The sequence below is a fragment of the Pimephales promelas genome, chromosome 6 (assembly GCF_988280905.1).
Source record: "Pimephales promelas chromosome 6, fPimPro1.hap1.1, whole genome shotgun sequence".
In the NCBI taxonomy this organism is placed as follows: Eukaryota; Metazoa; Chordata; class Actinopteri; order Cypriniformes; family Leuciscidae; genus Pimephales; species Pimephales promelas.
In genome coordinates, this window is record NC_142774.1 from 12,566,629 (window position 1) to 12,579,900 (window position 13,272).

General features: G+C 35.3%; 2 protein-coding genes and 1 long non-coding RNA gene across 5 annotated transcripts in view; 1 reads left to right on the forward strand and 2 right to left on the reverse strand.

Moving 5' to 3' along the window:
- LOC148978505 (uncharacterized) overlaps positions 1-13,272 on the forward strand; it is a 104,743-nt gene that overhangs the window by 58,847 nt on the left and 32,624 nt on the right. The window lies entirely within an intron of this gene.
- LOC120492627 (sterile alpha motif domain-containing protein 9-like) lies at positions 100-5,424 on the reverse strand. The gene is made up of 3 exons (XM_039690783.2): positions 4,985-5,424; positions 4,319-4,387; positions 100-3,064 (listed from the first exon to the last, which is right to left on the reverse strand). The coding sequence occupies exons 2-3, from the start codon at positions 4,349-4,351 to the stop codon at positions 1,652-1,654; spliced, it is 1,446 nt and encodes a 481-aa protein (XP_039546717.2). The 5' UTR covers positions 4,352-4,387; positions 4,985-5,424; the 3' UTR covers positions 100-1,651.
- Positions 8,544-12,202, reverse strand: LOC120459416 (GTPase IMAP family member 7). Of its 3 annotated transcripts, XM_089132115.1 has the most exons (5): positions 12,042-12,202; positions 11,559-11,824; positions 11,216-11,343; positions 10,251-10,299; positions 8,544-10,113 (listed from the first exon to the last, which is right to left on the reverse strand). In XM_089132115.1, the coding sequence occupies exons 3-5, from the start codon at positions 11,339-11,341 to the stop codon at positions 9,266-9,268; spliced, it is 1,023 nt and encodes a 340-aa protein (XP_088988241.1). In that variant the 5' UTR covers positions 11,342-11,343; positions 11,559-11,824; positions 12,042-12,202; the 3' UTR covers positions 8,544-9,265. The 3 variants fall into 3 exon arrangements, with proteins under 3 accessions (XP_088988241.1, XP_088988240.1, XP_039503033.2); XM_089132114.1 differs by lacking the exon at positions 11,559-11,824; XM_039647099.2 differs by lacking the exon at positions 11,559-11,824 and having other exon boundaries at positions 11,216-11,229; positions 12,042-12,057.

The window sequence follows — 13,272 nt, forward strand, 5'->3', positions numbered from 1 at the left end:
GGAAGTGTAGTGCTGGAGACGCAGACAGAACAGTGCAGACGCAGACTGTGACACTGAGAGTCTTGGCAGGCAGACTTTTTAACGATTATTTGTGTTTTTATTGTATAAAGTTTTCCAATATTGTTCTTTCAATCAGGTTAACAAGTTATAGTTCAATAAATGCAGTTTACAGACTGGTCCAGCTTCCAGAGTCTGGCCCCATACATTTCAATATACTTTTTAAAATACATTTTACATGTCACACCTCTTTCTTACATAATCAAATCATATGCACAATCTGTCCAATCCTTGACCTCGATCCATATTTAACTCTTTCAGTCCCTTGAACAATCTCCTATAAAAGGCCTTCTTTATCTTGATCTTCCTTCTCCTCGCACGGTTTCTCAGCATCCTTCGCCTTTTATTCTGGAACACAACATTAAGGTAATAATTTTTTTCTTTTACTACTATGCATAGCATAATACTGGTTACATTCCATTAATAAAGCACTTTGTTACAATACATTTCTGTGTCTTTCTTTATAAAACCAATAAACATTTGTTACAATATGTTTCTGTGTATTTATTATAAACTATATTTTATATGCATAAAAACTGTATAATAGCAGACTATCTATAAAGTCTTTACATATGGTTTTATATAAGAGCTGTTTTACATAAAAGACTGTTCTATAAAGTCTTTACAAGCAGTTTACACATGGTTTCATATAAAAGCTGTTTACATAAAAGACTGTTCTATAAAGTCTTTACAAGCAGTTTACATATGGTTATTATAGAATAAATTGCATCATTTCACACAACAGACAGCAACGTTAAATTAAGTACTCCACAGCAACTCTAGAGGTGGCTGTTTGACAAAACGGGATTCCTGCATAGTGCCCCTTTAATTGGGGGTTTAAGGAGAGTAACAACATTTTTTTTTTTGTTTAAATTATTGGTGCAAAAATAAAGCTCCTTGTTACACTGACTTTTTAAAACATGCTCTGATTTCAAACACTTTGGTGGACATATGGCCTTAAGATATAAGCCACTGTCCCCAATGGCACCCGAATGTTTGCGGCCTTCTTACAAATCTGCACTTTCGTGACGTAATGCCGCTTTGGCTGTCGGGTTAGAAGTCTGCTGCAGAGGTCGCTTCAGTGCGGGCTTGGCAATAGGCAATAGTGTTCTTTGAAACCTAAAATGACAAATACCATAAAATTTCAAATAATATCCCGGGCTTTTATGTTCCCAAATCGTCGAACTGGACCGTCTTGTATTTGAGACAGGCGTCTATATGAGACTGGACTTTATCATTTAGTGTTGAGATGTTGTTCATAGAGTCTCTAATCTCTAAAAATCTCCAAATGCTCCACATGAAACTGCGGTCTTCCGACCTTTTACTATCGTGTCAATTGATTTTGATTAATATGCGCGAGGTAGAGAGAAGCGTAGCAGTCTCCATTCTACATCACTGACCAATCAAAATAGGCTTTGACGGGACAAAAATTTGCTTTGGCTTCCGCCAAAAATAGCGGAGGAACTGACGGGTTTTATTAGACCCAAACCTGCAGCCACACCAGGCGTGTAAGGAGACAGGCGTCTATTTGGGACTATGCTATTTATTTGAAGTTTTACGGTAGTATCCCCTACAGTCTTGTGCACAAACACTGTCAGTGCAAATGAAGTGTGCCATTTGGGACAGGCCGATGCAATTCAGCCCACTGCCTAAATGAAACCCATAATTCCAAATCACGCATCAATGTCGTACTGTTTTGCTTCAAAATTTTAGGATTATTTTCTTGTAAATAATTAATGGTGCTTGCACCAGAACGAATAAAAAGGCATTTTGATTTTTTCTTCTTGTCTAATTTCTTCTTGTCTACTGTAGTGTAAAAAAGTTTATGCATGGTTAATTTATACGTTGGGACAACATCAATCTCAATAACCCACTTGTCCTTGTTATCTGGACATTTTACCTTAATGAACTTGGGGGGCCTAATGCATGCCATTGCAATATTCCTATTTTCTTTGAAGTGCTCCTTCAGACCATTATAAAATTCATTGATAAATTTGTCCTGATATGGCACTTCTAGTCCAATAATTTGTCCATGTTTGTACAGAGGCTCATCTCCAACACCAAAATGGATAGTTCCATTTGTTCGAGAATTCAGACATGCTGCAGAAAACCAAAATGTATCATCTCTGAATTTTTTGAATACATTCTTTTCTAAAGCATTCTCTGTGTTTACCATGAGCTTGTACTCATACACAGGGTCAATAAGATTGCTTGGACCAGTCTCAGGTGGAAGTATATAATGTTGTACGTATTCAAATGTTGTGCTGCTTTCATCAAAGGGTCGAGGCTTACACCAAAAAAATACAGATCTTTTTGACTTGTCCACAGAGTGCTTTATAAAGTTACTCAGGTGTTCTTTGGTCTCATTCCCAACAGTATTTGTTTGTTTTGTGGAATGTGTCAAAGGTAAAGCCAGGGATTGTGCACCATTTGCCGCATCAACTTTTGTGTACATGCCATCATCCCGTTCCTCCAATAGTAGATCCTTCTTTGATTGAAAAGATGATGCATCATAGATGGACTCCCTTCCATTGCTTGAATATTTGGGTGTGTCTTCTGACCATCTCTGTACACTTGATTCACCACCCATGTTTTCTTCAATGCTGAAGTGTGCTGTTGTCTCCATTTCAGCAGATGCAATGGTAGGACTTTCAGCTGGTGCTTTTTCTTGCTGAAAATGCTGTTTTGCAGATGTTCTTACTGATCCATCAGTGACAGTGAGTATGGCGCTGTGCTCAAACATTTCTGGGGATTTGTTGAACAGGGCCACAGTTTTAACGATTTGAACTGCAGGTCCATGCTTTAAACCAAGATCTAGGAAGTCTTGTTTATCAAAGAAAATGATAGAGGCTCCTGAAACATCTTCATTGTAAAGCATATCAGCATACTTCTGAGGGACTTTCAACTTCATGAGCCATTGACGGACATCCTCTCTCGTCCAGTCATCCATTATATTCAGCTTTTTCCATGTTTCTGAGGTTCTGTTTTGTGGGGAACATTCTGCATGCTGAAAAGATAATAACAATTATGTTAATTGAAGTTGAGAATTTTTACCAATCATATTATTTATATATTTATAATGTATTTAATGTGTTCATGTTGCATTACAAAACACTTTTGCTGCTATTGAAGTGGGACACGGGTAAGGTTAGGGACAGGTTTGGGGGTATGGTTAGGTTTAAGGGTGGAGTAAGGGGAGGGTTAACAGTATAATTATGGATGTAATTACAGAAATGAATTACAGATGTAATTTTTTGCAGATATTTTTCAAATAAAAGTACAATGTAAAAACATGGATGTACAAAATAAGTGCATTGTATCAAATTATTAATTCCAAGGTCATTTCAGGACAGAGAGTGAACCCAAAAGCTGGTATTTATTTTGATTCACAAAACACAGGTAATATAAGTAGAACGTAGATAACACCACAATCTTGACAATTAGAAACATTGAACAGTCTTTTCTATTTTCAGAACCTTTGTTCTAAGAGAACAGGATGATGGAGTTTAATCTGATGGAGATAACGAGGGAGAACAGGGCGGGAGAGAACGTGAGAAGGAGGTAAAAAGGAGGTTTTCATTTTAAAGGATAATCAGGTTTCTGATAAAATGTTTTTTTTTTCCTTTTTTATCATTCAACTTATCTGTTTGCATGTCTTTATTTTGTCTTTTTCTTCTTTTTTGTTTGTTTGTTTGTTAGTTTTCTTTTGTTGTTTATTCATGTAAGTGGAGTGGAGCTCTGTATAAACCCAGGTGGGTTTCGTTCCCCTCCGTGTACTGTATCTTTGTGATTTCCGTGCAGAACAAACAAATAAATAAAAAATAAACAAAAGCACTAAACAGTAAGTAGGACATAAACGCAAGTGGTGTTTTTTAAAGTGTCCTGACGGCTGGCGATGACTGACAGGTGTGCATGATTAGAACTTAGGTGAGTGAGATTGCTGCTTGTGTGTGGATGGAGAACCTGGTGGGGGGAGGGACAATTTCACTATACCAATCTTTTTTAATGTCCAAACCAATGGGATTTGGATTTGCCATATAAATGCAGTCATAGCAGATGAGCTGCTCCACTTTAACATCGTTTTCTGATATTTCCTAACTTATTAATATCATAGTATTTATGAAAATAGTGAGCAGTAAACCATTGGATTTCAACAATTGGTTGATTATTATTATTGCATTACGACAAAGCTTATGCGACAATGCATTTTTTAGGGATGACCACACCACACAAAACAAACAAACAAAAAAAATACAGATACCTTTTCTGAATCTGATGGTTCTCTTTGCTCCATCGCTGTTATTCAATGATTCTTTTCCACCCAAGTCAGCTGAAAAAACAAACAATAATGCAGATATGAGCTATCCCAGAAGAAATGACATTTGCAATCAAATTAATCTAACTTCACAGAAATGTACAACTGTTAAATGACAGTTCTAGAATCTATATTTATTCTAAAGTCCACAGCAGGATTCAGGGAAAAGCCATTGTAGACTTTTTTTTTCTTTTTTTTTCTTTTTTTCTAGTTCAGATCGTTTAAGAAACACATTGAGGACTTGGAAAAAAAATGGACATGCCTCCATTACAGGTGTTTTCTTTGTGAAAGCAGAACTTACGACAATGACAATTTAAAATGCTTTGAAACTGAATAATGTATTGCATCATGCAAAGTTAAACTTTTTGTTGCACCTCAATCATCTTCCTTGTTCTGAGCATGATCGGACATGTCCCCACCACTATATTGCCAGGGTTACATTAATACAATTAAAACCTCTCCAGTTAACTAGCTATAAATGATTCTGTTAAATTTTAACACATTCTAATACTCAACCACAGCACTGTAAATTCTGGGCACAACTGGAGAATAAGTAACTGAAATGTTTTACAAGACGATTAAATAATCTATAAGCTTAAACGTTAGACTTACTTGCACTCTGGAAGTCTTCTAGAAGTTCGTTAGACTTCTAGGCGATCGTCATCTAGGGACTTAAAGCGCACGAGAAAAATTTTAACTGACTTTCCAACAAATGTTAGATGGCTAGTAGTTGCATGCATAATTCACGGAGCAGAGAATAAAACGTGTGTCCTGATATTTATAAATGCATTTAGACCCGATTTCGTGTTGCCTGTTCCGGTACCTATCTCTCTTAACAACGTTTTTTACAGTAAGGAAGTAGATTGCCATGCTTTCGCGCGATAAACCACTCCCACACCCCATGCGTTTCAAATGATGGATGATTATTTTGTACTTAGCATTTGTATGTATATCATGAATTTCAAAAGCCTAATGCATCTCAGTTTAGTTAAAATTGGCCAGAGTAGCTAACATGGATTGCAACTTTGCCTTTCTTTTTAATAAGTCTATTGTATCTGTATTTTATTGTTGTTCAAGTTTAGTTTTTTATTTTTATTTTTTTTTTAGATAAAACAAACTCAAATCTATATGCTTTTTAAAACTGATTTTAATCCACTGATTTTTTATTATCTGAGATCTCTTGCTTGTATAAGCAGCTGAAACTGATCTGACTGTGCAGTAGCATCTGCTCTGGTCTGTTGCTGGACATAAAGCAAATCAACTTCATTTTCATGTTCATCAAACTATTCTGTCACAAGTCTTGATGTTTCTATTGGTCCATTATCATGCTGATACACTGAACCATTAGGTGCATGGTCCTCCAATTCTGTAGGCAGTGACGCACCCATCAAGCAATGAATGCAATGATATTTCAGCCCAAACCTTCAATGATCCACCTCAGTGCTTTCCTCTGGCCAGCAACAGTATGGAGCTCTTTGGAGCTTCTCAACACCATGACTCCTGCAGATGACAGTGAAGGTGTACTCATCAGTGAACAATACATTTTTCACAATGTCCACAGCCAATTGCACTGACACCATTAAAACCGACATTTGGCATTGGTACAAGTGATTAAAGGTTTGGCTATAGCAGCTCCTAATGAATAATTTTGGTGGAGGACAGTTTAGGTGTGCATTGAGGTGGGCAGCTGTGGTTTAATATTTTTTTGTATAAAATAGGTTGGACATCCCTTTCAGACATCTTCATTTTGCATCGACAGTTACTCCTGTTGAATGTTGTTCGTCATGGTATGCCAACAGTACCCATAGTGTCCTGATCACAGATGAGCCAGTGAGATGAGCACCAACAATTTATCCTCTTTTGAAATCTGTTATGTCTTCGAATATGTTGTGTGGATTGCGATTTTTTACAGATCTGCTATTGCTCTGTTAATTCAACATTCACATTCTGCTCTTACTGATGGAATGCAAAATCAGTGAAGATTGGCCAAATGAAGTAGCGTGTGTATGACACGCCAATTCGTATTTCCATTTTTGGCGTGCTATCAACACGCATAATCGCTTTTCAGCGTGTTTATGAACGCCGTTGACTTAGCGTTATTACTGTATAAACATATGACTTACCTCAACCCTGTCCCTAAACCTAACCGTCACTGGGGTTAATGGCATTTATGACTGTTCCCTTACCATCCTAGGAAAGAAAAACATAGCTCCCCAGATGTAGATGTACATTTTGCTTTGTTTTGGTCGGACATTTGACAGCGTGTACGGACACGCGGAATGGCGCGAAATAGAGTATTTGATTTCGGGGGGAACATTGCAAACAAGTGTCATTAAACTTAATCTTTTGTTTTAAGAGGAATTAAATATTCTCAGGATCACCATCGACCCCTGAAGTTATGACTTCTGAAGATATCTCATGTGTAGATTCACTCGGATGAAAAATGCTGTTTTGTAATTTACACATGTGAAATTAAAGGTACAGTAGTTTTTAAAAAGTATTTTAATATATTAAAAATGTCTTTATTCATGATCTCATCTGTGTAAGATTAGCTCTGCCAATGTTCTGACTTTTCCACGTAAGCAAAGAATTTCTTATCTTTATTTACATGGTACGGGTAAGGCCTCCATGTTGTTCCGCCATCTTGAAAAACTATAATAGCGAAGAGGGACAAAAAGCACTAGCCTACCTCAACTAGCCAACCTTTGATCATTTAGAGCCAGCTGACTGAAACCATCTGAAATGGACACAAGGAGGTCAGTAAGAGGCTCTTGAAAAGCTGCACTGCACGGTACTTCATAATGCAATCATAGAGCAAATGAAAGAAAAAGACTTTGAAAGGGACGCTGAAGTCCTACTTTCTTCTTGACAGTTAAGTCAATGTTACGGTCTAAATTATAAGCTTTTTCATTCTATGGTTGTGTAAGTCATTATATAGGCAGCATAACGGTAGAACGAGTATTAAACTCGATGAAGTGCTAGTGGAAGATATGTTGTCATAGCTTCTTGGCACATAACGGTTACCATAGTTGCAACACGCATTTACAAAAGCGAGGCGCTAGAGAGCACTGTTTGTCTGAACGCAAAATACAATTTCACTGCTATGGGAGCAATTCCTACACAGCATTCCTTATACTTACTTGTAGGGTCTTTAACAAAAAAGCCTCCAAAATGGAGCAGGTAAAATGGCATGTTTCCTGCTACATAGTATCATCAGCTCTCCCCCAAATCTGTTCATGTGGAAAACAGACAAACTGTCGCATCAAGAAAAGATAACATTTTAAAAGATTTCTTGAAAACAAACTCCAACAAAAAATATTGTGACAACTTTGACAACATGTTTCATATGGCATGGACAAAAATACGGTTTGAAATAAGATCTAAGACGCCAAAGCACTTAATTTATAACATTTTTTTAATTTTTTGAACAAACGATGTTTAGTAAAAATAAAACCTTGGGTTAAATTTATTCAAATCATTTATATCATACAGAAGCCTTGTAAGATAAATAGAAGATATGATTTTAATGAAACGTTTAAACAGATTTAAACAGTCTTTTCATTTTAAAAGATCTAATTTAAACTTTTAAGATTATTTACTTTTTGGATTGCTTTTTTATCATGATAAAAAAAAATATTATAAAAAAGCAATCCAAAAAGCATGCAAATAATCTTAAAAGTTTAAATTTAAAAAAGGTGCAAAAAGCTGTCACTGAGGCGGTACCTTTTCAAAAGGTACACTTTTGTACCTAAAGGGTGCAGGTACCTTAATGGTACATATCTAAGCACCTAAAATGGACCATTAAAGTACCAATATGCACCCTTTAGGTACAATAGTGTACCTTTTGTTAAGGTAATGCCCCAGTGACAGCTTTTGTACCTGTTTTTACATCAGTTCTATGTAAGGAGTTTTTTACATATATAATTATACATGTAATTGATATAAATATATATATATATATATATATATATATATATATATGAAGAGTTCAGATGCAAAAGCCTCTAAATGCCATTTGAAATTTTCTTCTTTAATGATGATTATTATCAAACTTGTATATTTAAGTTCAGTAATTTCCCTTAAATAACAATTAATAGTTAATTATCATTGCCATTTAAGTGAAATCACTGAACTTAAATATACAAGCTTAATAAAAATTATCATTCTAGAAGAAAATTTCAAAAGGCACTTAGAGGCTTTTGAATCTGAACTCTTCATATATAACATAACATTAACATGATGGTGACAATATGAATGGAACATGGTAGAGATGTATATATCAATTTGGATAATGCAATTGGCTATGCTTGAGATGACATGCAAAAAAGTCTACGTTAGGGAATAATTTTGTTTTACACATCACATACTGCAGAGATAAGTGGTAAAAGCATTTTTCTTGAAACTTATTTCCAGTTCCTCTGCAAGTAATGTATGTATAAAGTCACAGACGCCTGGGAAAACCCAGAAAAACTTCATTAAGATTTGCTCGGAAGTCAGTCTGGTCAAGAGCCCATTAAAGCCCATTAATTTTTTTCCAAATTGAGGCACCATCACAAACATTGAGGCGGACTTTAGGCAATGATGATAGCTCTGATTGTTTTTAGGTCTATCCAATTGCGCCCAGAGGCATTTGAGCAAGTCCGTTGGTGACTCCTCTTTGGAAATGGGGTTTGAATGAACCTTCCCCAGACCCACTATGTTCCAACTGAGAAGGGCCTGGTGTCAACCAGGCTACACAGTCACTGGAGAGTGTATGTGAGCATATTTTTTTTAATTAATAGATTCTGCATTTTACATATTCAGTTTGGCTTTTGTTTTTAAATACAGTATATAATCATTTATTGAATTTTTGTTTAATGAAATGTTTTATTTGATTTATTTATCTTTCAAGATTCAGGTTTCTTTTGGGAAAAAAAAGAAAAAAAAAGTCCTTAAATAATTAAGAAAAGAGAATCCTTCATTTCGCATAGGCCTACGAATGTTTTTCTCAGCTTTCCATAGTGCCTGCTGTTCAAATTCATTGTCCAGTTTTTCTTTTTCTTTTTCAAAAGCTTCACCTTCCAGTTTAGCCCTCAGAGCTTCTGTTTTATTTTTTCTCTGCTCCTCATTCTGTTTCAGGATATTAATTTTTTCCTCCTCAATCGCTTTCTCTATTTCAATCATCTCACTGGTGTAATGCTGTCCATCATTCCCAGTAACTATTTTGTCAATCTTTTCAAACAACTGAATGACCTGTTCAGGATTTTGTTCTTTATTGTTGAACACATGGAATCTTCCACTGCAAGTTTTGATGAAACTGAGCAGTTTTGGACTGTCCCGTACAAATGTGTGAATGTTCTTGTCCTCCAGTCGATCTCCATGAGTGAACAGTGCCATGGTGTAAGTGGAGGATTCCTCACCAAAAACTGCTTGAATGCTATTAACAGCTTCTGCCTCTTCATCTGTGAATCTGCCCAGCTGAATCACAACTAAGAAGACATGTGGACCAGGAGCAGAGAGTAAAATGCAATGCTTAATTCTGTTGACCGCTTCATCTGTATTTAAGCTGGTGTCAAAAAGACCCGGGGTGTCAATAACTGATATATTTCTTCCATTGACTGTTGCATTATTTTTTTCACATTGCTTAGTCACAGAGGATGATGATATCTCAGATTTAAAAACCTGTTTTCCCAGGATGGTGTTGCCTGTTGCACTTCTTCCTGCCCCTGTCATTCCAACCAAAAGAATTCGGAGCGGTTCACCTGGATGATTATTAAGAATTACTTTCAATTTACAGTAGCCCTCATATACTATCTTTTTCATCAAAAAGGTATAAAACTATGTATTTTATCAATCAATATTTTAAGACCTGTATTTGAGATATTTCAAAAAACAGTACCTAAACAACTTGAATTGGGGATTTGTTGATTTTGTTTGTTGTCAGGTATCTGAAAGTTGAACATAATATCATCATTTCACATAAACCCTAACGGTCAAAATAAATAAATTCAACGAATTAGTTCAGTCAAATTAATTTTTTATGAGTATTTAGCACTTTCTTTTTCTTTCAATTTCACAGAACTGATATATTTTAAGTAAACTTATGAGTTTTATGAAATTATTTATTTTAATTTAGACGAACTTAAGTTTAACTGAAATGGCTGGGATACTATTTCCCAGCATGCTTTGCCGATGGCACGTAAGAGATTGTAAATGCTTAAGTTAAGTGCAATATAATGTTTTTTGTGTAAGATTAATGTTAAGTGTGAGAGTGATTAATGCTTTGTTATGCTAATTTAGAAGAATTTCTGTTAATGTTTATGTCACACTTTAGATTAGGGTCAAATTCTCACTATTAATATTCTCACTCACGATTAACAACGACTTTTGCCTCAGTATGAGTAAACTCATAATTACTGCTTATTAATAATAGTTATGTATTAGGATAAGGGATGTAGAATATGGTCATACAGAATAAGGCATTAATCTGTGCTTTATAAATACTAATAAACAGCCAACATCAATATGCATAGTTACTAGTTAATAGTGAGAATTGGACCCTAAAGTAAAGTGTTATCTATAATATTAATCAAATGCATAAACATATATATGTATTTATGTCAAATATTAGATTTAATTATATTTATAAATTATATATGTATATAGACCAGATCTAAAGTAAAAATGTTCCTCTCCACTTCCTGTGAATTGATGAAACATTGTTTCTTTGTTCTGTACTCATTGGACTGAAATTATAATGCTCCGTCATTTGAAATCTCACTTAAAATGGTGAAGATGTGTATCAAGGAAATGGAGCATACCCATAATTACTTGGTTTCTGACTGTTTTAAATGCCATACATACCTGGGTTATTCCTACTGCAACAAGGATAACACATGCAATGCAAAAGAAGTACAAAAAAGTCAAGCCCCTTGACATTAACGTTGACATATTTGATATTTGTCCATTATAATTATCATTGTTGTCCATATCTGTTGGGAAAGTTAAGTGAAAACAGTTATTAGCATATTCTTTGTTAACATTAGTTAAAAATACAACTGTTCGTTCTTGTTTTTAAATGTGAAAAGGAGTAAAAATGAGGCGTTTGATGAATTTTTTTTAGCAAACAAAAGCAATACTTTTAAAGTGGATTACAAAGCTTTCACTTATAGTCTATTTCAATTTCTTAACATAGGCAAACACCTACCCCATTTTGTTCATGCCTATTCCTTGTTTATCTTGTATTTTGTGCCCCTGTTAGTTAGCTTGCACAGGCTTTAAATCATTAAAGTCCCCGTGAACCGGAAGTTGCAAACGATTTTTCTCCAGTGCTGTGACGTATTTCCAAGTGAAACGGAATATTGAACAGAGGGCAGGGTTTGACTCTAGCGCTCCTCCTCTCCATCTCTCGCTCATAGCAAACTAACGGTTTGAGGGGAGTGGTTAAGCGTCTCCCCACCCAAACTGTGAAACCTACGTCATCAGAAAAAGAAACCGTTCCAGACCGGAAGTAACTTTTCAGATTTTGATTAAAGATTACTAAGGTAAAACATTTTTTTTATATATATTCACTTGCACGGATTAATTGTTCACCACAATACTAGTAATATGCGCTAACAAAGTAAATAGGTTCAATTTTGATTTCACGGGGACTTTAAATATGTTTCATGAATATTAATCTTTCTCTCACCTCTCAATTTGGAAGCAAATAATCCAGGTCCAGGTTCCAATTGCTAAACTGCATTCGTTTGTAGAAGAGTTTCGTTTTCTCTCTCCCTATATCGAAGGACCATAAACCAGCTAGACATGTTTTTATTCATGCATCACATCACATCCCACTCCACCCAGCTATCCGACTCCATGAACTCTGCTCATTCTCCCCAGACTAATTACTCCCTCACACCTGCTCCTCATCAACCAGCAATCACAGACTATACAGACTTCTGAGGCAGCATACTGTTTATGATTTATAGAGTGAACTTTGGTAATAACTAAGAGAATATTTAATTAATATAATTTCTCACTACTAGAAATGACTTTAAAAGTGGAAAACATTAATCAGAAAAGTACGTTTACACAGAAACTGACCACCAACAGAAATTTTCAGACACCTTATTAATTTTTAGCTTAGCTGTCAAGCAATGGAAAGCACAGGATTGTGGGATATCAAAGGCAGCAAAAGATACATCTATGCTGTCTTTAAAAATCGGCCAGTTGAACATTATCTCTGGAGACGGGAAGCAAAACTAACATTGGATTCAGACGTGCCTTGGCGTCTTTCTTTGTTGTCTGACTCTTCATATAATTGAATGGTTTACTCAGCTGTGTTTTACTCAGAGGATTTTCTGTTGTTTCCTTATTCCTCTGTTACCTGTTGTTATTTCCTTGTGTGATTCCTCTGAAATTCTACTGACTTTTATTTTTCAAATCAGTTCTGTTACCACGGTTTTCACCAACTGTACCAATAAACCTGGACTTGAGTTCATCTTCTCTAAGTCTCTTAATCTGTCATATTGTGATGACTGCCATCCATACAGGAAACAAAGCAGCACTGCTGATGCAATTGAGCTAGATGTTTTTGAAGTTTTATTTTATTTGTTATCATGAACTCTAAACAGTAATTTTTATCAAAGTATATAAATGTATAATGTACTATATTAATATAAATGTACTTTGTTAAGGTAAATACTTTAATTTTGTTATTTTTTAGAAACTGCCTTGATGATGATCACCTGAGATTAAATTCCACATAAACGTTTAAAACTACATTTATGGAGTCAGTATGTATAGTGCTGCTAATTGCCATTATGGCATAACATTTTTAGACTGATGTCTTTACTAAAGACTGCACAAATTAGAGCATGATTGCTTCCTTTTGTGCATTACAAGTGAACAAACCTCAGCAATTTGTATAAGACCTT

Coding starts and splice junctions, on each gene's coding strand:
- LOC120492627 (XM_039690783.2), bottom strand. CDS start 4,351: ATGGAGCAAAGAGAACCATCAGATTCAGAAAAG. Junction 3,065..4,318: donor AACCATCAGATTCAGAAAAG/GTATCTGTATTT, acceptor TTATCTTTTCAG/CATGCAGAATGTTCCCCACA.
- LOC120459416 (XM_089132114.1), bottom strand. CDS start 11,341: ATGGACAACAATGATAATTATAATGGACAAATATCAAATATGTCAACG. Junction 10,300..11,215: donor TTGCAGTAGGAATAACCCAG/GTATGTATGGCA, acceptor TTCAACTTTCAG/ATACCTGACAACAAACAAAA. Junction 10,114..10,250: donor CCCCAATTCAAGTTGTTTAG/GTACTGTTTTTT, acceptor ATAATCATCCAG/GTGAACCGCTCCGAATTCTT.